The 21,271-nt window shown below is 37.5% G+C and overlaps 1 protein-coding gene across 1 annotated transcript in view; it reads left to right on the forward strand.

Annotated features, from left to right (window-relative positions):
- Positions 1 to 21,271, forward strand: part of ABI3BP (ABI family member 3 binding protein) — a 256,944-nt gene that overhangs the window by 62,912 nt on the left and 172,761 nt on the right. The window contains exon 2 of the mRNA XM_019648327.1: positions 2,250 to 2,429. Within this exon, the coding sequence (XP_019503872.1) occupies positions 2,250 to 2,429 (180 nt within the window). The remainder of the gene's footprint in view (positions 1 to 2,249; positions 2,430 to 21,271) is intronic.

Raw genomic sequence — 21,271 nt, forward strand, 5'->3', positions numbered from 1 at the left:
CAGAGGTGTGGCTGCCCTCACTAGCTCTTTGTGGTACGAGAGAATTGGACTAGATGAGTTGGACTACATAAGTCTCCCTCAGTCTTTGGATAAGCCACCCAATATACCTGGGTTTCAGTTTTGCCACAATAGGCATAGCAAGCCAAGAATCAAGAAGTTCAGAAAAATTACATGAAATTCTTGGGAAATACACAATATTATGCACATATATATTGTAGAAATAGTAGTACTGGCTGCTGAGGTAAGAGAGGTTCCAACAACCTGGTATCCAAGAATGGACTGTTTTTCTTTTTTCAAAGGCCTAATAGAATCCTTTTATGTAGTTACTGAGGTGGATCAGTCTGATTTTGGCTGGAAAAGTATTAATTTAATATGATAACTTTGCAAAGACCATGCTGTTCAGAGGTACTGACTGGTATATATACATGTACAATATAAGTCTTTGATTAATGAGAAATAGAATGTGAGTTATTAAGTTAGTAAATACAATCTTTCCAATAGATAAAATGTTTTAAAAATGTGAAATCCCTGTGGAATAAAGAAAAATAATTAAACTTCACAATCTCTTATCTAAAACTGTTAGTCAGATATGTTTCAGAATTCAGAAAATCTTTGGGTTTTAGAAATGTACTAGTATGCCTAAATCATATATTAAGTAACTTCTTCAGTGAGGTCTTGACCAGGACCCCTTAATTGAATATATTAGTACTTCTACAATAAAACGTGTGAATAGTCACACTGACTATTCAGTAAGGTTATGAAAGACGAAGTGGCCTCATGATGGTCCAGATCAGGTTTTGTTACCAAATTAGTTGGATGTCAACTTACAAAAACCTTACAAATCGTTCTGGATTTCTGAATTAGGGCTTAAGGGTTATGAATGGACCTGATTAAGTAACCAACTGAGTAATTACTATGTGCCAGCTTTGAGATAGTGCTATTTTCACTAATCTTTATAAACATCCTGTCACAGTAAACACAGATAATTGTTTTCCATTATCCCTAATTTACAAATCAGGAAAAGAAATCTCAAGCCTGTTCAGTGAGTAGCCAGAGGCTACACTCCTAAGCATGTAGTAGAGCTGGAATTTGAACTCCGCTCCTTCTGGTACCAAAGACAAAGGTCAATGTTAGTGCCTCACTGCTTAATCAAGACCTCTGGTTATTGTGAATATCTGCCCCTGTTGCCTGCATAGTTTTTTAAAATTTTTTTTTTAAAGATTTTTATTGGGGAATTGGGGGGATGGGAACAGTGCTGGGGAATTGGGGGGAAGGGGAACAGACAAGTTGCTGGCTACATACGGTAGCCCATGGCAACCTGCTGCCACAGGGACTGCAGCCCACGCCGTCGCCGGCGACTCACGGCAGCCCAGCTCCAGGTTGAGCTGTTGTTCAGCATCTTAGCTGTGGAGGGCAGTGTCACTGGCCCTCATATGTGGGATCCGAACCGGGGCCCTCTGGCATCCCAAGCGAGTTCTTAACCATCGCGCCACTCGGCCGGCCCTTAAATTTTTTTTATAAAAGGCTTAAAATTTTAATTGTTTATCTTCTCATCCTTTACAGTCCCTCTGAGAAAATTCATCCAATTATCATTTAGAAACTAAACACATCCAGATGACTCTGTACCCCATTCCTGAGCTTCACACTTAGATATTCGATTTACTGCTGAGTATCTCCAGGTCATTGTTTCACTGACCCTGTGAGCTCCTAATACAACTAATCATGTTTCTTCTCAGTCCTTCTCCTTTATCAAAATTCCCTATTCTACCATCTCAGTTATTTATAAGCTGAAACCCTCCCACTGCTACCCCTTTCAAACTCTATTAATCACTAAGTCCTGTGCAACCAAAGAACATCACAGAGGAGGCTGAGGGTTTTCAAAGAGCATTAATTCAATTTACCGATCACAGATGTTTTCACCATTCCCAGACAGTATGTATAAAATGAAGGCCCTGACCAATTGTGGATAGCCAAATAGCCTTAAATCTCATCTACTACTCAATGACAAATTATCAAATATTAAATCATACAATTTTATGTTGCATTCTAGACTGCTTTATGTGTTATTAAGTCTGTTTTCTGTGACCTCAAAATTAGCAGTACTTTAGCGATTTGGGTGGGTGTGTTGTGATATTGAGTTACTAAGTAGATAACTTGCTTTCCAATACAACTAAGTTTCATCCCTCAATCATCCTGGGATACTAATGAAATAGAGTAACACCACTTATTTTTTTCTTTCCCATATTTAGGTAAGAAGCCAAGCCTGAAAGTCCACATCAATACCACAAGTGATTCCATTCTCTTGAAGTTCCTGCGTCCAAATCCGAATGTAAAACTGGAAGGTTTTCTCCTGGGATATGGCAGCAACTTATCACCAAACCAGTACTTCCCTCTTCCAGCAGAAGGGAAATATACCGAGGCTGTAGTAGGTAAGACGTTTGGCTTTCAGGCATAGGCAGAAGAGAGAGAAAAAGTAATGGGTATTGAATGATATGTAAATGTTGATGGCAAGCACCATTTCTTCTACATCCTCAGCCAAATCGAATGCCAGAATTACAAATCATCTTCATAATAGTCATAATGCATAGCACAATTCCTCACATCAAAAAATATATAATGCATATTCTGCATGTACTACAGAAATAATAAATTAATTGCCATTATACCTATAATCCCTGGCCTCATAACTTAAGTTGCATAGGAAAAAAACCTAAAATGTCTGGTTTAAATCTCTGTAACATATAATAGCTTGTTTATATGGATTTTTTTTTCTGATGTCTTTATGTCTTTCGGTGAAAAATAACAACTATGGTTTTCTGGGTGTCTCTTCATGAGAAGCTGCCTTTTAAAAGAGAATGTATTACAGTTTTTAAAATGTAGAGAGAGTATTTTAGACAAAAAGATTAAAGTTTTTATATGTATTATAAAGTTTTACATTTCATTGAAAATGTTTTAATCACATTGAAATGTAATTGGAGGATGTGGGCAACTTGAAGTTCAGAAAAAATTTTGTGAATAATATATATATAAATTCAATATTATTTTATAATAGTTCTGGGTGTACAGCGCAGTGGTTAGGCATTTATATAATTAAGAAGTGACCCCCCTGATAAGTCAAGTACCTATCTGACACCATACATTGTTTTTTCAACATTGACTATATTCCCAATTCTGTATTTCACATCCCCGTGACTATTTTGTGACTACTGATTTGTAATCCCTTCACCTTTCTCACTCATCCCCCAACCTCCCTCCCATCTACCACCCATCACTTTGTCCTCTGTATCTGAGTCTGTTTGTTTTGTTTGTTCATTTATTCTGTTCTTTAGATTCCATATACAAATGAGATCATATGGTATTTGTCTTTCTCAGTCTGACTTATTTCACTTAGCATAATATCCTCTAGGTCCATCCATGTTGCTGCAAATAGTAAGATTTAATTTTTTATGGCAGAGTAATACTCCATTGTATAAATGTACCAAAATTGTGTTATCCAATCATCAATTGACGGGCATTTCAGTTGTTTGCATAGCTTGACTGTTGTGAATAGCACTGCAGTAAACATAGGGCTGCATATACTGGGGGGTGCCAAAAAATGTATACACATGACTTGTATTCATCTTTTGTTATTGGTTTATATTGAGTATGACAATTTTAATACAGTTTTTTCCTTTTGTAAAATGTGTATACATTATTTTGGCACATTCTGTAGTTTTTCAAATTAGTGTTTTAGATTTCTTGGGGTGAATAACTAGGAGTGGAATTGCTGGGTCATAAGGTAGTTCTATTTTTAATTTCTTGAGGAACCTCCATACTGTTTTCAATAGTGGCTGCACCAATATGCAATCCCACCAACAGTGCACAAGGGTTCCCTTTTTTTCACATCCTCTCCAACATGTGTTTGTTGATTTATTGATTATGGCTATTCTGACAGTTGTGAGGTGGTATCTCATTGTGGTTTTTATTTGCATTTCTCTGATGATTAGTGATGTTGAGCATTTTTCATATGTCTATTGGCCATCTGTAAGTCCTCTTTGGAGAAATGTCTATTCAGGTCCTCTGCCCATTTTCTAATTGGGTTGTTTGTTCTTTTAATGTTGAGTTCTATGAGGTTTTTAAAATAAATTTTGGATATTAACTCCTTATCAGATGTATTATTGGCAAATATCTTCTCCCATTCAGTAGGATATCTTTTTGGCTTTTTGATGGTTTCCTTTGCTGTCTGAAACCTTTTTAGTTTGATGTAGTCTCGTTTGTTTATCTTCTGTTTCCCTTGCCCAAGGAGATATATCAGTAAAAATATTACTAAGGGTAATGTTTGAGAGTTTACTTCCTCTATTTTCTTCTAGGAGTTTTATGGTTTCGGGTGTTACATTTAAGTCTTTAATTCATTGTGAGTTTATTCTAGTATATGGTGTAAGAAGTGGTCCAGTTTCATTTTTTTTGCATGCATGCATCTGTCCAATTTTCTCAGCACCATTTATTAAATGGACTGTCTTTATTACCCCAATGCAAATTCTTGCTTTCTTTGTCAAACATTAATTGACCATATAGGCATAGATTTATTTCTGGTCTCTCTATTCTGTTCCATTGATCTATGTGTCTGTTTTTATGCCAATACTATGCTGTTTTAATTACTATGGCCCTATAGTATAAATTGCTATCAGGTAGCATGATACCTCCAGCTTTATTCTTATTTCTCAGGATTGCCATGTCTATTTGGGATCTTTTATGGTTCCATATAAATTTTAGGATTATTCTAGTTCTGTAAAAAAAATGCTACTGGTATTTTGGTAGGGATTGCATTGAATCTATAGATTGCTTTGGGTAGTATGGACATTTTAACTATATTAATTTTTTCTATCCATGAGCATGATATATGTTTGCATTTATTTGTATCTGCTTTCATTTCTCTCTTCAGTGACATAATTTTCTAAGTACAGGTCTTTAATATTTCCTTGATAAAATTTATTTTAAGATATTTTTGATGCAATTGTAAATGGGATCATTTTTTAAATTTCTCTTTCTGATAGTTTGTTATAGGTGTATCAAAATGCAACCAATTGCTAAATATTAATTTTGTATCCTGCTACTTTACTAAATTCATTTATCAGCTCTAATAGTTTTTTGGTGGAATCTTTGAGGTTCTCTATATTATAGTATCATGTCATCTGCAAATAATGACACTTTTACGTCTTCTTTTCCCACTTGGATGAACTTTATTTTTTTCTTGTCTGATTGCTATGGCTAGGACTTCCAGTACTATATTGAATAAAAGTGGTGAAAGTGAGCATCCTTGCCTTTTCCTGATCTTAAGGAGAATGCTTTTAGCTTTTCCCCATTGAGTATATTAGCTATGGTTTGTCATATGTGGCCTTTATTATGTTGAGACATTTCCCTATATTTCTACTTTGCTGAATTTTTATCATAAATAGATGGTGGATTTTGTCAAATGCTTTTTCTGCATCTATTGATATAACCATATAATTTTTTATTTTTCATTGTGTTTATGTAATATATAGGTTGATGTGATGAACCAACCTTGCATACCTGTTGAAATTTTGGGGTAGTTTGAGCAGAATAGCTGTTATTTTTTTTTTTTTTTTAGTATATGGTAAAATTCACCTGTGAAGTCATCTGGCCCAGGACTTTTGTTTGTTGAGTTTGTTTATTATTCATTGGATTTCACTAGTAGCAATCAGTCTGTTCAGATTTTCTGTTTCTTCTTGCTTTAACCTTGGTAAATTGTATGCTTCTAGGAATTTATCCAGTTCTTCCATAGTCCAATTTATTAGCATATAGTTGCTTGTATTTTCTTATTTATTTATTTTTGTATTACTGTGGTGTCTATTGTCACTTCTCCTTTTTATGATTTTATTTATTTGGGTCCTCTCTCTCTCTTTTCTTAACAAGCCTGGTTAAAGGTTTGTCAATTTTGTGTATCTTTTCAAAAAACCAGGTCTTGGTTTCATTGATCTTTTGTATTTTTTTTTCTCTCATCTTTATTACTTCCTTCCTTGTATTCACTTTGGGCATTGTTTGCTGTTCTTTTTCCAGTCCCCTTAGGTGTAAAGTTAGACTATTTATTTGAGATTTTTCTTGTTTCTTTAGGTAGGCCTGCATTGCTATAAATTTCCCTCTTAGGACTTTGTTCCCTGTGTTCCATAGACTTTGGGTCATTGTGTTTTCATTTTTGTTTCTCTCAGGGTATCTTGATTTCTTCCTAGATCTCATTATTGATGCATCCATTATTTAGTAGCATGTTATTTAGCCCCTATGTGTTTGTGTGTTTTTCAGTTTTGTTCTTGCAGTGGATTTCTAGTTTCATACCATTGTAGTCAGAGAAGATACTTGATATGACTTTATCTTCTTAAATTTATTGAATTCTGCTTTGTGGCCTGACATGTGGTCTATATTGGAAAATGTTCCATGTGTACTTGAAAAGAATGTATATTTTGCTGCTTTGAAGTGAAATGCTCTAAAAATATTAATTAAATCCCCCTAATCTAGTTTGTCATTTAAGACTGCTATTTCTGTGTTGATTTTCTGTCTGGAAGATCTCTTCATTGGTGTCAGTAGGGTATTGAAGTCCCCTACTATGTTTGTATTACTGTTGATCTTTGCCTTTATGTCAACCAATATTTGTTTTATATATTTAGGTGCTCCTATGTTGGGTGCATAAATGTTTACTAGGATTATGTACTCTAATTGGATTGATCCCTTTATTATTATGTAACATTCTTCTTTGTCTCTTATTATAGTCTTTGTTTTAAAGTCTATTTGTCCGATATAAGTATTGCTACTCTAGCTTTTTTCTTGTTTCCGTTTGTGTGAAATATCCTTTCCCATTCCTTTACTTTCAGTCTATGTGTATGTGTTTTGATTGGAGGTGGGTCTCTTGTAGACAGCATATGCATGGGTCTCATTTTCTTATCCATTCAGCTACCCTATGTCTTTTGATTGGAGCTTTTAATCCATTTACAGTTAAAACTATTATTGATAGGTACATAGTTATTGCCATTTTATTCATATTTTTTATTTTCTTTTGTTTGTGTTCTTCTTTCTTCTGTTTAAAGAAGTCCTTTTAACATTTCTTGTAATGCTGGCTTGCTGATAATGAATTCCTTTAGCTTCTTGTTTTTCTGGGAAGGTCTTTATCTCTCCTTCAATTTTAAATGAAAGCCTCACTAGGTAGTCTTGGTTGTAGTCCCCTTTTCTTTTTCATCACTTTGAATATTTCCTGCCACTCCCTTCTAGCCTGCAAAGTTTCTGTTGAGAAATCAGCTGATAGTCTATGGGAACTCCCTTGTAAGTAACTAGTTGTCTTTCTCTTGCTGCTTTTAGGATTCTCTTTGTCTTTAACCTTTGCCATTCTAATTATAATGTGTCTTGGTGTGGGCTTATTTTGGTTCATCTTATTTGGGACTCTCTGTACTTCCTGGGCTTGTATGTCTGTTTCCTTCACCAGGTAAGGAAAGTTTTCAGTCATCTTTCTTCAAACAGGTTCTCAATCTCTTGCTCCCTCATATTCTGACACTTTGATGATGTGATTGTTGTTACACTAGATGTTGTCCCAAAGGTCCCTTAAACTATCTTTGTTTTATTACTATTATTTATTTTTCTTTTTATTGTTGCCATTTTCTGCTATCTTGTCTTCCAAATCACTGACTCAACCCTCTGCTTTATATAATCTGCTGTTGGTTCCTTCTAGTATATTCTTCATTTCCTTTGTTGTATTCTTTATTTCTAACTGGTTCTGTTTTATGGTTTCTTTGTCCTTCTTTATGCTTGCTATCTCTTTGTTGAAATTCTCACTAAGTGCCTTAAGCATTCTTTTTTTTTTTTTTTAAGATTTTTTTTTTTTAAATTGGGGAATTGGGGGATGGGAATAGCGCTGGGGAATTGGGGGAAGGGGAACAGATAAGTTGCTGTCCTTTGGTTCTTCAGTCTAGTTGTGGAGGACGTTGCTTCACTGGCCCAAGTTGGCACCATCATTGCGCTCTTCCCGGGCAAGGCAGATCAGTCGCCGTCTTCTGGACAGCCGCTCACTGCGGCTGCTGGCCGCTCACCCTGGCTGCTGGCTACACACGGTAGCCCATGGCAACCCACTGCAGCAGGGGCTGCAGCCTACGCTGTCGCCAGCGACTCATGGCAGCCCAGCTCCAGGTAGAGCTGTTGTTCAGCATCTTAGCTGCAGAGGGCAGTGTCACTGGCCCTCATATGTGGGATCCGAACCTGGGTCCTCTGGCGTCCCAAGCCAGCTCTTAACCAATGCACCACTTGGCCGGCCCAAGCATTCTTGTAATCAGTGTTTTAAATTCTGTCTTTGGTAGGTTGATTCCTCTATCATTTATTTTTATTTCTGAAGGTTTCTCCTGTTCTTGTGAGACATGTTTCTTTGTTTCCTTATTCTGGCTGCCTCTCTGTGTTTACTTCTATATATTAGGTAGATTTCCTGTGTCTCTTAATCTTTGCTGGGTGGCCTTATGTAGTAGGTGTCCTGTGTTGTCCAGTGATGCAGTCTTCCTGATTACCTGGTGTGTGTGTTCCAGGAGTGTCCCTTGTCTGTGTTGTGTTTATTCTCCTGTTGTAGTTGAGCTTTGATTGCTTCTGGCACATCAGGTGTGACAGGCTTACTGACTAAGAGTTGGCTATACCCACAATGTATGAGCTGCTATGTGTGGGGTGATCTGTCAGAGGGGGATTGACCCCAATAGACTCTTGTTGCTGTTAGACCACCCTTGGGGTGTGCCACTTGTGGGGATAGCCATGTAGTGCTCTGGTGTGGTCTGAGGCTGGCTTCTGAGTGTGTTGTTTTTGGTGTCTCTTGGGAGGGGCTCCCATGCAGGACAATTTCAGCCTTGCCTGTGACTGGCCTGGGGTTACCTGGTAGGAGCTACAAAGCTATATGTGTTTAATTGCTGCCTGTGTTGGACCTGGAGGCATGTGGGGGTTGTCTTGTTGTGAACAGAGGCCAGCAGCCACCAGTATTGGACCTGTGACAGATTAGCAAGAGTCCCACAGCCCTTAGGCCTGTTGCCACTTGTTGGAAGCCTGTAAGGCTCAGCTGTTGAAAGAGCCTCCTTAGATACATGGGCCAGTTTGGTTGAGCCAGTGTTGAGAGTGCCCTTGGTGATGCAGCACTAGCTGAATGGGGCAGGGTCCAAGGGAGTCATGAGCCATGGCTGATGGTTTTTACAAGTTTAATGATTCAGTTCTTGCTCCAGTGCCTGGCCTGTAACCACTTTGCAATACACCCTGAGAACACTGCAGCCAGCCACTGATTGCCTTGCACCCAAGAAAGGCTGTGGCTCAAGTTGTGTCTCACTGCCCACCACCAAAAGTCTCTGGGCAGCTGTGGGCCATCCATTGCTGTAGAAGGCTTCCACAGCTTGTGGGAAGAGCCTGGCTACTCAGGAGCTGAGATTGTCATCAGCAATGCTGCATTATGTGGGCAGGGTGGGGTTCCAGGGTGTTACAGGGTGTGGGTGGTGTTTTTTATAAAGTTAATACTGGTTTGGGACTTGCACTAGTGCTGGGCCTGTGACCACTTTGCAAAAACGCTGTGATAACACTGTGGCTAGCCACTGCCAACCTTAGGACCATAGGTCCCCAAGAGCTGCCCAAGAGTGGCTGCGGCATAGCTTGTGACTCACTGCTCACCCCCCAAAATTCTCCAGACCACAGAGGGAATCCCACTGCTATAAAAGACTTCCACAGTTTGTGGGGCAGGGCTGGTGCTCAGTAGCCAAGAGTGCCCCTGGCAATGTAGCACTAGTAGTGTGGGTGGAGATCCAGGGCATCACCAACGTGGTGTGCACATATGGGTTTTACTAGACCCATGCGTTCTCAGATTTGGCCCTTTTGGGGAGAGTTCAATATAGAAAAGATGGCGCCCTCTTGTAGGCTACATGTGAGGCAGGCTCCAGAGAGGGACAGTAGCTCCTGTCCCTCCAGCCCTCGCTTCAAAGCCACACAACTCATTCTTTCCTTGTGTGTCTCTGGCACCTCTTGAGTTGACTGCCTCCCCACTGGAAACCAGGTGAATGTTTGCAAGTGAGTGGGTCTGTGTGTGGGCCCTTTAAGATGGCGTCTGGCTTTCTAGCTGCCTTCTGTCTCACGGGGTCGTACAGAGTCCTCGCTGATTTTCACTGACAGATGTTGTGGGAACTCCTTTTCCCGGAACAGGACACTTGGGCTGGGTAGCCTACTGTGGGGCTGGTACCCCTGCCTCTTCAGAGGTATGTCTGCCACTGAGGTCTCCCTCCTGGTATTCAATCACTATCTGTGGGTTTGGGGCTGGCCTGTTTCACGTCTCCACCCCTCCTACCAGTCTCGATGTGGCCTCTTCTTTATGTCCTTAGTTATAGGGGTTCTGTTCAGGTAGACTTCAGATGACTTTTGAAGTTGACTGTTCTATAATTTATTTGTAATTTTGGTGTGGTCCTGGGAGTCAGTAAACATAGCATTTACCTAATCTGCCATCTTGGACCTTCCCCTCTATTTGTGATAGTTTTTCTCCTTGGTTATGTAAATTGAGAATTTGATCAATTGTAAACTTTCAATTCAAAAGGTGTTGAAAAAAATGATGTCGAAGGCATTAAAAAAAAGGCATCTTAAAGCTATAGAAATCAGATTGCTAATGAGAAATATGTGCAGAAAGCTAAAATTTCTAGCACAAATATATCAACCTTTCACTACTTCAATGATAAGGGATAATCAAATGAACTAGGTACCCTTTTCTTCATTTACTTACTGTTTTCATTCTTTAAGGTTTTTTGTTATGGAAAAGTCGAAACACATAAGGAGAGAGAATTTTATAAATGATTCTCGTTTCTCGTCATGTAACTTGAATACATATCACTGTTTTGCTAATCTTGTTCCACGTGTTCCTCATATAGATTATTTTTTACTTGAGTATCTTAAAGCATAATTGGATATATTTTTAAATCTGTGAACATTTCAGCATGTATCTCTAACAGATAAATATTTTTAACAATGTCATGTCTTTATCAATAGCAATACTTTGATAATATCATTTTTATACCTAATCCATATTTAAATTTCTCTGGTGATCTTAAAATGCCTTCTTACAGTTTCTTTTTTGAGTCAGGATCCAAACAAGGTATACATGTTACATTTGGTTGTTATGTCTCTTAACTCTGTTTTATTCTATAACAATCCTCTTTCTCTTCCCATTTTAAATGTCATTGATTTGTGGAGAAATTGGGTTAGACATCCTGGTCCATATTCTGTATTTAATTGGTTGCTGCTAGTATTTTTAAACTGGTTCCTCTATCCCTGTATTTCCTGTGAAAAGATTCTTAGATTTGGAGGGTATATTAGGTTTGGATTCAGCTTTTGAGGGAAAATAATACTTTATAAGTGATGCTGTATATTTTCTAACACCTCACAAAAGAGATCCATGATGGTTGGTATTGTATTGGGTTGTCAGAAAAGTCATGAAGTATTTTTTCTATGTTTTTTGTTGCAAAAATGCATCATGACTTTGCTGACAACCCAATACTTAATGATGTTAAAACTGTTTGGTGTGTTTAGGTGGTCTCAGTCTGATCTCTAAATTATAAAAATCACTATCAAATTTTCACTTAATGGTTTAGCATCTATTGGTGATCATTGTCCAGATCCATTATTTTATGCTGGGGTTGTAAAATGGCAATTTTACATTTTAGATATATTCTAGATAGAATCTAATTCTCTCATTTCTTCTGCATTTTTTAACTGAAATCCTACAATAAAGAATTTTCTGTCATTTACTTACATAGTGTTTTAGGAAAGGTGAGATAAATTCCTGTTGCAATAAATTGGTGTCCTGCTAACCTCTATGTTGACCAATGATATTGTTTGTTTTATGATCAATAAAAATGCATTGATTTTTATATATTTAATGGGTTTTAATCAATATATTACTTATCTGTCATGATTCTTCTCATAGTCTAGCTTGAATATGGTTGGTTGTTTACCTTAGTTCACTGTTAGATGGTAAACTTGAAGTCTTGTATGTCTTATTCTATGGTTACTCAGAGCAGAATGGTATACAGTGAGTAGATAGTCAATAACTACATATTTGTGGCACTGAATTGAATAGACTCAAGTCGGTGTAGAATATTTAGGCTGAAGGAGGCCATGAGAGATTGGGTAATCTAGGCCCTTGTCATCAGGCAAGTATATATCTAGGCCATTTAAGGTAGATAAAATACATAGATGATTGTGTATCTTAAAGATCAGACTCCCTTCTCCTGGAAGGCATTTCCAAATAGTCTTTTTAAAACTCTTACCGTATCCTTTAGATCAACAGGTTTTTTCATTAATCCCTTTCTCTTCTAGTAATATTCTAGTGGAAGAGGAAAAAACATTCCTCTTACACATGTCCTTTCCCACCTTTCTTTATGCCAAGGATCTGTGTGCTTCCACTTTTATTACTTCAAAATGGACTTGCATTTCCTGATTAAATGTTATTCTTTGGTTACTCAAATTGATTATGTATAGCCTTTCTTAATTTGTATTCATTGCTTCTAATTGATTAGCAGCTATCTATTAGTTTTTTATTGTTGCTGTAATAAATTACCAAACTTGGTGGCTTTAAACATCACAAACATATTATCTTACAGTTCTTTAGATCAGAGGTCCAACATGGGTCTCACTGGGCAAAAATCAAGGAGTGGCCAGGGCTGCATTCCCTCTGGAGGCTCTGAGGGGAGAATCTCTCCTTGCTTTTTCCAGCATTCCTCTTCTACCTTCAAAGCCAACAACAGTGGGTCAAGCACTTCTTCTATGACATCACTCTGATCTCTTGTGCCTCCTCTTTCACTTTTAAAGAATTTTTGTGATTATATTGAGCCCACCTGGACAATCCAGGCTGTTCTCCCTTTTTCAAGGTCAGCTGATTAACAACCTTAATTCCATCTGCAACCTTAATTCTCCTTTCATATAACCTAATGTATTCACAGGTTCTGGGGATTAGGATATGGGCAATTTGAGGGGCCATTATTCTGCCTGCCACAAACTGTATGTTTGAAATTAGTGCCTTTTTTCTATTCCCTTTCTGCCACCAGTTTACTGTGTGATCATTCTCAATTCTGTTCATCTGTAAAATGGTAATAAAGTCTATTTTTTACAGATGTGCTGTGGGCACATTAGCAAACTCATGGTCATAAGTGATGGGTTGAAATCCCTTGAGTGCAATGTGCTGTAAAACAAAGAATTTTTGTTTCTTTATGGAAAAAAAGCATCACTTAAAGCCCCTCCACTTACTTTCTTCTGTAATAGGATAGTAGTATTTATTATGTTGCACTGAACTATACCCACATATAGTAACTTACTTTCATTTTCAAAACAATTATAAAATGCCACATCATCTGACACATTTAAGTGGTTCAGTGTGTTTAAAAGATCCCACCATTGAAATGAGAAGCTGTTGATCATTGAGAAATATCCAAGTTAATATTTAGTGATCAATGGACTAATACTTCTACTAAATAATTATTTATAAGTATCTAACTAGTATTGACAGAAGCATTTCCAAAAGTCACATAATGGTCTTACATGTAAAACTTAAAAAACATAAAATATTCCCATTTGCTATTTTGTAAAACAAGATTTATATTAAACATGTTTAAAATATTACTAATGTAAAATCTTCTAAAATTTTAGTAGATTAATTGGAGCAGTAGAAAACGTAGTATTCTCCCAAGTGACTAATAAATATTAATGGCTGTGAGAATCTTGCAATGATGTGATAAAACATGATTCACATATAATAATCAGCTAGGTTCCTGTGTCCTTTTTTTTTTTTTACCCACATTATGAATGTTCTCATTTCTGGTTTACACATCCAGTTTTTGCTTTTATGTGCAGCTGGTGGTAATTTTGCAAATGGCCAATGAAATAAAAAATGAGAATTTTTTTACTTTGAATTTATATAGTCATATTTTATGACGTTCTCTTGACACCGGAAAATATTTTAATCAATATCACCTGGGAAGGAAAGCATTCCATTCCATCAATTGTATGTAGTGCAAGTTAAGAGTTGTTTTAGTATCTTTACTGCAAGAAAAGCTTAAATTAAAAAAAAAATCATATATATTCATCACTACCATGAATTGTGACTAAAGAATGTGTCTTCCATCCAGGTGTTAGGACTCCAAAAGGATTTAAGCTTTCTTAACTCGAATGTTCTCACAGCTACTAACCCTTACATTCACTGCCCTAATAAAGCGAGTTTCTCAGACTCAGCCCTGGGTCTCTCAGCCACTCTCGCTAGTCGTCATCTTGCCTGTAGTCCTTTAGAGTGATTACTGTGCTAGCAAGAAAGACATAATACTAATAGCCTGGTAGACTCTGCACTGGAAAGAGCCTGGACTAGAATGCTAACATCTGCATTCTAGAAAAGATCCACCTTACCCAGAGATGCATAATGATATGGGGAAAAATTACATATGTACTTTTGAGTCAGGCAGACCTGGGTTTAAATTCAACACAGCTACTTATTATGGAGTAGTTGTGGGTAAGTCATAACTGCTCTGTTTCATTTTTCACATATATAAAATAGAGAATAATCTTTCAGGAGTATTGTGAAGACTAAGGATAAATTATATAAAGCAGCTAATATAAACCCTAGCACTAAGGGTCTTATAGATGTGGCCAGTTGCTATTATAATGAGCTGAGTGGTCTTGGATAATTTACCTAAATTTTCTGAGCTCTGTTTATTTCAGTTGCTAATAATGAATGGGCTAATCACCACAAAAGTTCTGGTCAGTCAGTTCTAAGATTTTCATGCCTAGGTTGAAAAACTTTGGTGTAAGTGGTAGTCCTGTGTTCTTTTTCTGTTTTGTTTGTTTTGGGGAGGGTGGGCTGTCAGTAAAACTGTAGAGGTAGATTGTTTTAGCAGAGCTGTCAGTTACTGAAAAGTACCCATACTCATCTTTTTATCACACTTACGGAATGTTTTCTTGGGAGGGACAACTGTCAAAACAGATTAAAAAAAAAAGCAAAATCTGACACAGCACCCTAGGTGTGCACACCCCTCTCTCCTGTAGTCATAATCATCTTTTAATCATTAAGGGGAACTTCTATTTGGTGACCTTGAACAGAATAATCAGATGCCTCTTAGAATTCCACAGCTGTGGCCTCCAAAGGAGAAAAAGGTGAATCCTCAAAAGATATAGCAAAAAGAAAACAAAACAAAAGAAAACAAAACTGAAAGGGCTTCTCATCTCTAGATTTCACTTTCCCCATTCCTGTGTTATTCTAATAAAGCAATTGTTAGCAAGAACATAGCAAAAATATTTACTTGTCTTACTAAATATAGATCAAAATAAGAACACATCACTGTTTTATTTACTCAACTGATGGTAATTTTATCTCAGTGAGTTCAGAGCAAAATGTAATCACCAGTTTCTTATTCTGAAGTTTCTCACTTTTTAAAAATTTCACTAGGGGAAATTAATTTTAAAAAGTTTTTAAATATAGTTTATTTACAATGATTGATCCAGATATAAATAAAGTTATATACTGATAATTTTATGCAATTTATTGGGTTGTCAGAAAAGTCATGATGTAGTTTTTCTGTTTTTTGTTGCAAAAATGCGTCATGACTTTTCCGACAACCCAATATATTTCTACAGATCATTAATACCCATTACAAACTTTACCCTTAATTTTTACATTTGTGTAGAAAGCAAGAGTAAATGCACAATTTTTCTTCTTTCATCATTGCAACTCTTAGAACTTCAGCTGTTCTTTTCTATCTCTTTGTCATAAAAAAGGCTTAAGCATGCTCTATTTATTCCTTTTTATGGAAGTGGATGAAATAGAAAATAATAGAGATGGCTACTCTTTGTTACACTGAAAAAATATCATGTCAAAGACAAAAAATAAGTGAATATTTATTGCAGTAAGTGCCACAAAGAAGGTGGTGCTGGGTTCATTGAAGAAAAATAGCTGGAAGAAGAGGTTAAAAATAAAGAACTGGAGGAACTATATAAGAAATTGATTAAGCTGAAAAATAATTAATTATTAAAAAAAAAAAGGAGCAGGATAAACTAACAGGAGGAAAAGATACAGTGCCAGCCATTGAAACCAGCTCAGTTCCTCTTTCCTGGCAGAATCCTTAGAGAATTAGCAAGAGGCTATGAAGGAAGAGAGCAAGATGGCTGCCAAAAGGGACTACAAGGCAGTCCTGAAATGCAGATGAGGGAAGGTAGCTATTCAGGAGTAGGTAGTGTTATTAGTGTCCTTTTACACATAGGGAAACCAAAGCTCTGAGAGTTTAAGAAAATTTCTAAAGTTACTCAGCTAGTAAATAGCAGGTTCAGAGCTTGAACCTAGCATATCTGGCTCTAGAACCTGAGCTCTGAAACACTGTACTCTACTGTCAAAACTTGGGGAATTTTATCTGTTCTTCTAAATAGAAAGTACACACAAGCCACTGATTTATTGCTTCTATAATGTCCTTTAAACACTAAATGGAAAAAAAAAAGTACACGTATTATGTATGGAAGGAACCATTGACTCCCTAACTCATTAAGGTTTAAATAAATTAAAATATGTAAAACAGTTACTATGTCCTGAAAATTTGTTCTTTTTTACCCCACCACCATCTTTATTTATTATAACCTGCCCATCTGTCAAGTCCTACCTCCTCTACTCTCTGCAAGGCCATCTCTGACAAGGCAGGCAACATTTATGACAGCTCCATGAATATCCAAGAGCCTAAGCATTTTCTTTTACTATCATTCTTAATAAATTGCTATTTTTTTAATTTTGTGTATTTTGCCTGCTCCCACACTCCACCCAAATAGAAAACTCCTGGGAGCTAAGTACCCTAGAGGCTTTAGATTTCTTTTTCAACTCCAATGTTGTCAGAAATTTAGAAGCACAATATATGAATGCATGGGAGAGAGGAAAGGAAAAGACCCAGGAAGTGTGAACAGCTGTGGGTCACATTTCAAATGTATTTTTTGTTTAAAACTATTTTCAAAATGTCATCTAATTCTTAGTTCGTTCTCTGGAAATGATTTTACCACTTGGGAAGTATTTGGCTTTAAATCTTCAATGTTAATCCAAGTTTTTCATTAAAAAATAGGAATCTCAGAATAACTTGATTTTTCTCCAAGGTGCAAAATTTAGCAGAACTTAAGTAAGCTTCAGAAGGGGTTTTTAAAGAAATTGGCATGGTGTGGATATCAACAATTTCTTAATAAATAGTATGCCCTCACTTAAACAATTCACTGTGAGTTTATACCAGAAAGATTTTGTTTGATAATAGATGACCATTTTACTATGTTTTGATAAAGATAACATTTTTTCAAAGTTCTATGTTTTCTATTGGATTCAACTATAATGTTTTTATGGTCTTCTTGACTTCACCAAACAATAGATTAACAGTCTCCAAGTCTATCTTTTCTTGGAAATACAATAAAACTAGCTCAGAATATTTCAATATAAAGCATAACAATTTTTTTCAAATGTATTACACAACGTACTGAGACCAAAATCTAACTTTTAAAAATTTATTCTTAATTATATTTAAAAGGGTCTCCCAACATATCTTATGGCCCTTTTGTCATGGGACAAAATTATACCTTGTCCCAGATTCATTGCAAGAGGCTTGCTATTAAGGAGGGGTCTTAAATGGAAAGCCAGCTACCAATAGAAGTATAAATTAGAGGGTTATCTGGAACAGATATGCAAGATAATGTTTAGACTTTACAATTTCCTTTATTTTTAGGTTTAAATGAGTTAAAAATTATAAAGCACTTTGTCCTCAAACATGTTCTCCTCCACCCCTTCCACCACCATCTCTATTTATTATGAGCCTTTTAGGACTATATCTCAAAACCAAGAAATACAATCAAATTCTCATTTCCTCATTGCCTACATATTATTTTTTTAAACATTTTACTGGGCACTTGATGTTCTCTGGCACATACTGAATATACCCAAAGTGCTGTGCTGTGAAGGCCAGCATTTGTTGTTTTTCTGTTTTGGATTATTCTCTAATTGTTTTCATTATTTTTGTTTTGTTGTTTGTTTTTATTTGTGTCATGTCTCACCAGTTAAATAGTGAGCTCCTCAGGCCCAGAGCTGAATCTTACCTTTCCTCATGTCCTCCTCGTGATATCAGAGTCAATAGATCTGTGCATGTAGTAGCTGACTACCCAGAGTCTTATGAGAGGCTTGCTGGGAAAGCCCCCCAGTCAACAAGATAAAAAATATCTATTTACCTGGAGTTGAAATCTCCAGGAAAAAAATTATTCTCAGGCGTGGTTATAGTTTACACCTGTCATTTTGGCATAATTATGAATAGTGCCCTTTCTCTAAAAGCATTGCAGTTTAGCAGAAAAATTATATGCTTAATCTACATATGGGAGAAAGCCTTGAATTCTCGGCATGGTCCCAGATCTTTCGTCGTCTGATTCTAAACCAATAGCCCAGACTTTTCTCCTATCCCCAGGAACACTCGTCAATGAGAAGGAGAAACAAAATCAAAAGGAGGTTGCCACAGGTTTGCCTCTGATGTGTTCCATTCACCCAGCTGGATGCATAGTAGCTGCTCAACAAATGCTGGAGTGGAAGTTCTCACCAACCTGTTAGCTGATGATTTAATGTTGAGCACCTACAATGTGCTAGGCTGAGGGCTTTACAGAAATGGGTCACTAAATCCTCATAGCAACCCCCTGAAGCAGATACTGTCAGTATCCTCTTCTTCACAATGAAGACAGTAAATCCCCAAGAAATTAAGTGTGCAAGTGGCAGGCTGGCTCCAGACCTGTGCATCTGACTACCATGCCCCAGTGCTTTCCCCATGGCATGTTTGCCTCATTGTCTTTGAAGCTTATATAAAAACCCATCTCTTGGGAATTACCCCATTCCCCTCACCCTACATGGTAGCACTGACAAGAACATTTAAGAAGAAAAAATCCTTTCTGACTTGAAAGCTTTGGCTTACCATCTAATAACTAATATGACCTAGCTTTATTATTTAAAAGAAAAATATTCACAGTCCTGATTTTTCAATAGAGTTTCCTGTGGAGATAATGTGAACGAAGTGATGAACTCACTGGAAAATGTGTGTGTGTGTGTCCAGTCTGTTCTTCAAAAGCAAGCCCTTGCCAAACCTTAAACCAGTTCACAGACAACACCCTACATTAAATTTCTCTCTGGAGCGCCCATATAAAACACAGGCAAGGAGAAAACAGGCAATAAAGTCAACAACTTTAATGTTTTAACAAGTCTGCAAATGAGGAAAGGATGTGTACTGGCTGTGGGGGCAAGTGGGTAACAGAAATAAGTTATTAAATAGTATTCGCTTGCAGTGTCCGGGAAAGAATTTGTCTCCAAATACAGGGCTACCTGGGACATTACAGTCCTAGCAGGTTGAGGAACTGGAAGTGGAAAGGCCAGGTCAGGGCTGGCTTCATGGGCATGTGATGGGTGTACTCAGAAGGGCCCTGCCCTGAAATTCTGGTGTTTTGCTGTCGCTGTCTTGAAATTCTTAACAATTTTACCTTTTAGTTTGATCTTGTCAGTGAGATCAGATGGGACAACGGTACATGTGCTAAGGGCTTGGCTCCTGGGTTCTTATGTCTTGGCCTCCAAACCCCAGCCCCAAGTTTAGTTCTCAGAACCTGGCTCCCTGGCCCCTGCTGCTGGACCTTCCTCTCCCCACCCTCCACCTTCTGCAGGGACTTGGGTGTGGATGCAGGGAGGGTCAGGTGTGCATGCCCCCAGGGTGATATGTGGCAGGACACAGTCACAGCCATCCCTGCATGGGCTGGCAGCATCATAGTACATTCAGTGGGTGATTTTGCCAATGAAAACCTGTCTCTAGCCCCTATTAAAGTACACAGTCTGTTCCAGTGCAGCAGTTGCAGTCTTTTGGGGTCTATAGGTTGGGATGGCAGGCCTGTGGGAAGGATCTTTTGGCCAGAGGGTGGGCTGGAGACTAAGGTGCTTTGACCCTGAGGCTGCTGCTAATGGGAGAGTGACCCATGCTGTGAGAGGGATAAGGAGATTGGGGTGGGGTGAGGGTCTGCACTCACCTGCGGAGCTCAACATTAAATAGCCAATGAATAGCATGACAGGTCTAGACAGAGACTGTGAAGAAAACATATTTTAGTGTCTTTAATGTCACTTTCTCCCCCTGCTTATAAAAACAGGAGTCTCACCTTTTGATTTTGCATTGATGAGTCCTGCAAAGTATGTAGTCAGCCCTGGGTGAAGCCTGTGTTTTCATTAGCATTGCTTCCCCAACTCTCATCAAAATTAAAACAGAACTCTCAGGAAAAGTTTCCAGCAACATCTTCCTCAATGGAATATGCCTTTGAAATGCTCTTTTTTTTTTTTTTGGAAAAAGGATACATCTTCCTTCCAGACTATTTTAGTAAGCTGGGAAAACTGAAGGGGTGTAGCAGAGCCTTTGGGGGTACATATTACTGGATTTAGGTAAAACTCTCTTTCCCCCTCTCACCTCTTCCTTCCACCCCCTCCTTCCCCACATCCTCTCTTCCTATCAAAGCTGAATTCTCATTGCATATTTAGAGGCTCCACTCACTCATTGTGCAGCATGGACATGAGGGGTTGCTTCTCACTGCAGTCATCAATTCCAAAGAACTCTGAGCAACTCTTCTAACATACATACCAACATAAGCTGTACACTCTCCCTTCAGACATGTCTATGACTGAAAATTCTAGAATCCCACCAACAGTGATGTTCTTAGTCATTTTTGTGTTGGCAGTTTCTCTGGTGGTATGGGGTGGCTGTGCCTCTATAGACCATTTAACCTTCATCATTGTCCAAGCCTTGGGAGCCAGTGCTGAGAGAAACCAGAACTGTCTCAGAGCCCTGGGGCATAGCAGAATGTTCTGTTACAATGGGCGTTGGTTCATTTTTCAACCGATTTTATAAGGTTAATAGAAATAACTACTCAGCAGTGTAGGATTTGCTTTAAATTATTTTTCAAGTGAAAGAATGGTACGGATTATTCTTATACACAAAACCACATACCTTTTATAAGAAAAAAATTTCAAGGAAAAAAAACCCCATTCTACAAATAGGTTTATCAAAGTCAAATTTGGTGGTTACAGTTTACTAGTTTTTCAAAAAAGATAATTTGCTTTTGCAGACTGCTATGCCCCCAAACCCTAATTATTTTTTCCTTTCTTCCTGCAAAGCTTCACACTTCTTCATTTTTACTCTAGGCAAAAAAGGGATAGAGGTGCATATTCAGTCATTCTTTCAGAAAT

The sequence above is a fragment of the Hipposideros armiger genome, unplaced genomic scaffold (genome assembly GCF_001890085.2).
Source record: "Hipposideros armiger isolate ML-2016 unplaced genomic scaffold, ASM189008v1 scaffold_125, whole genome shotgun sequence".
Classification (NCBI taxonomy): domain Eukaryota; kingdom Metazoa; phylum Chordata; class Mammalia; order Chiroptera; family Hipposideridae; genus Hipposideros; species Hipposideros armiger.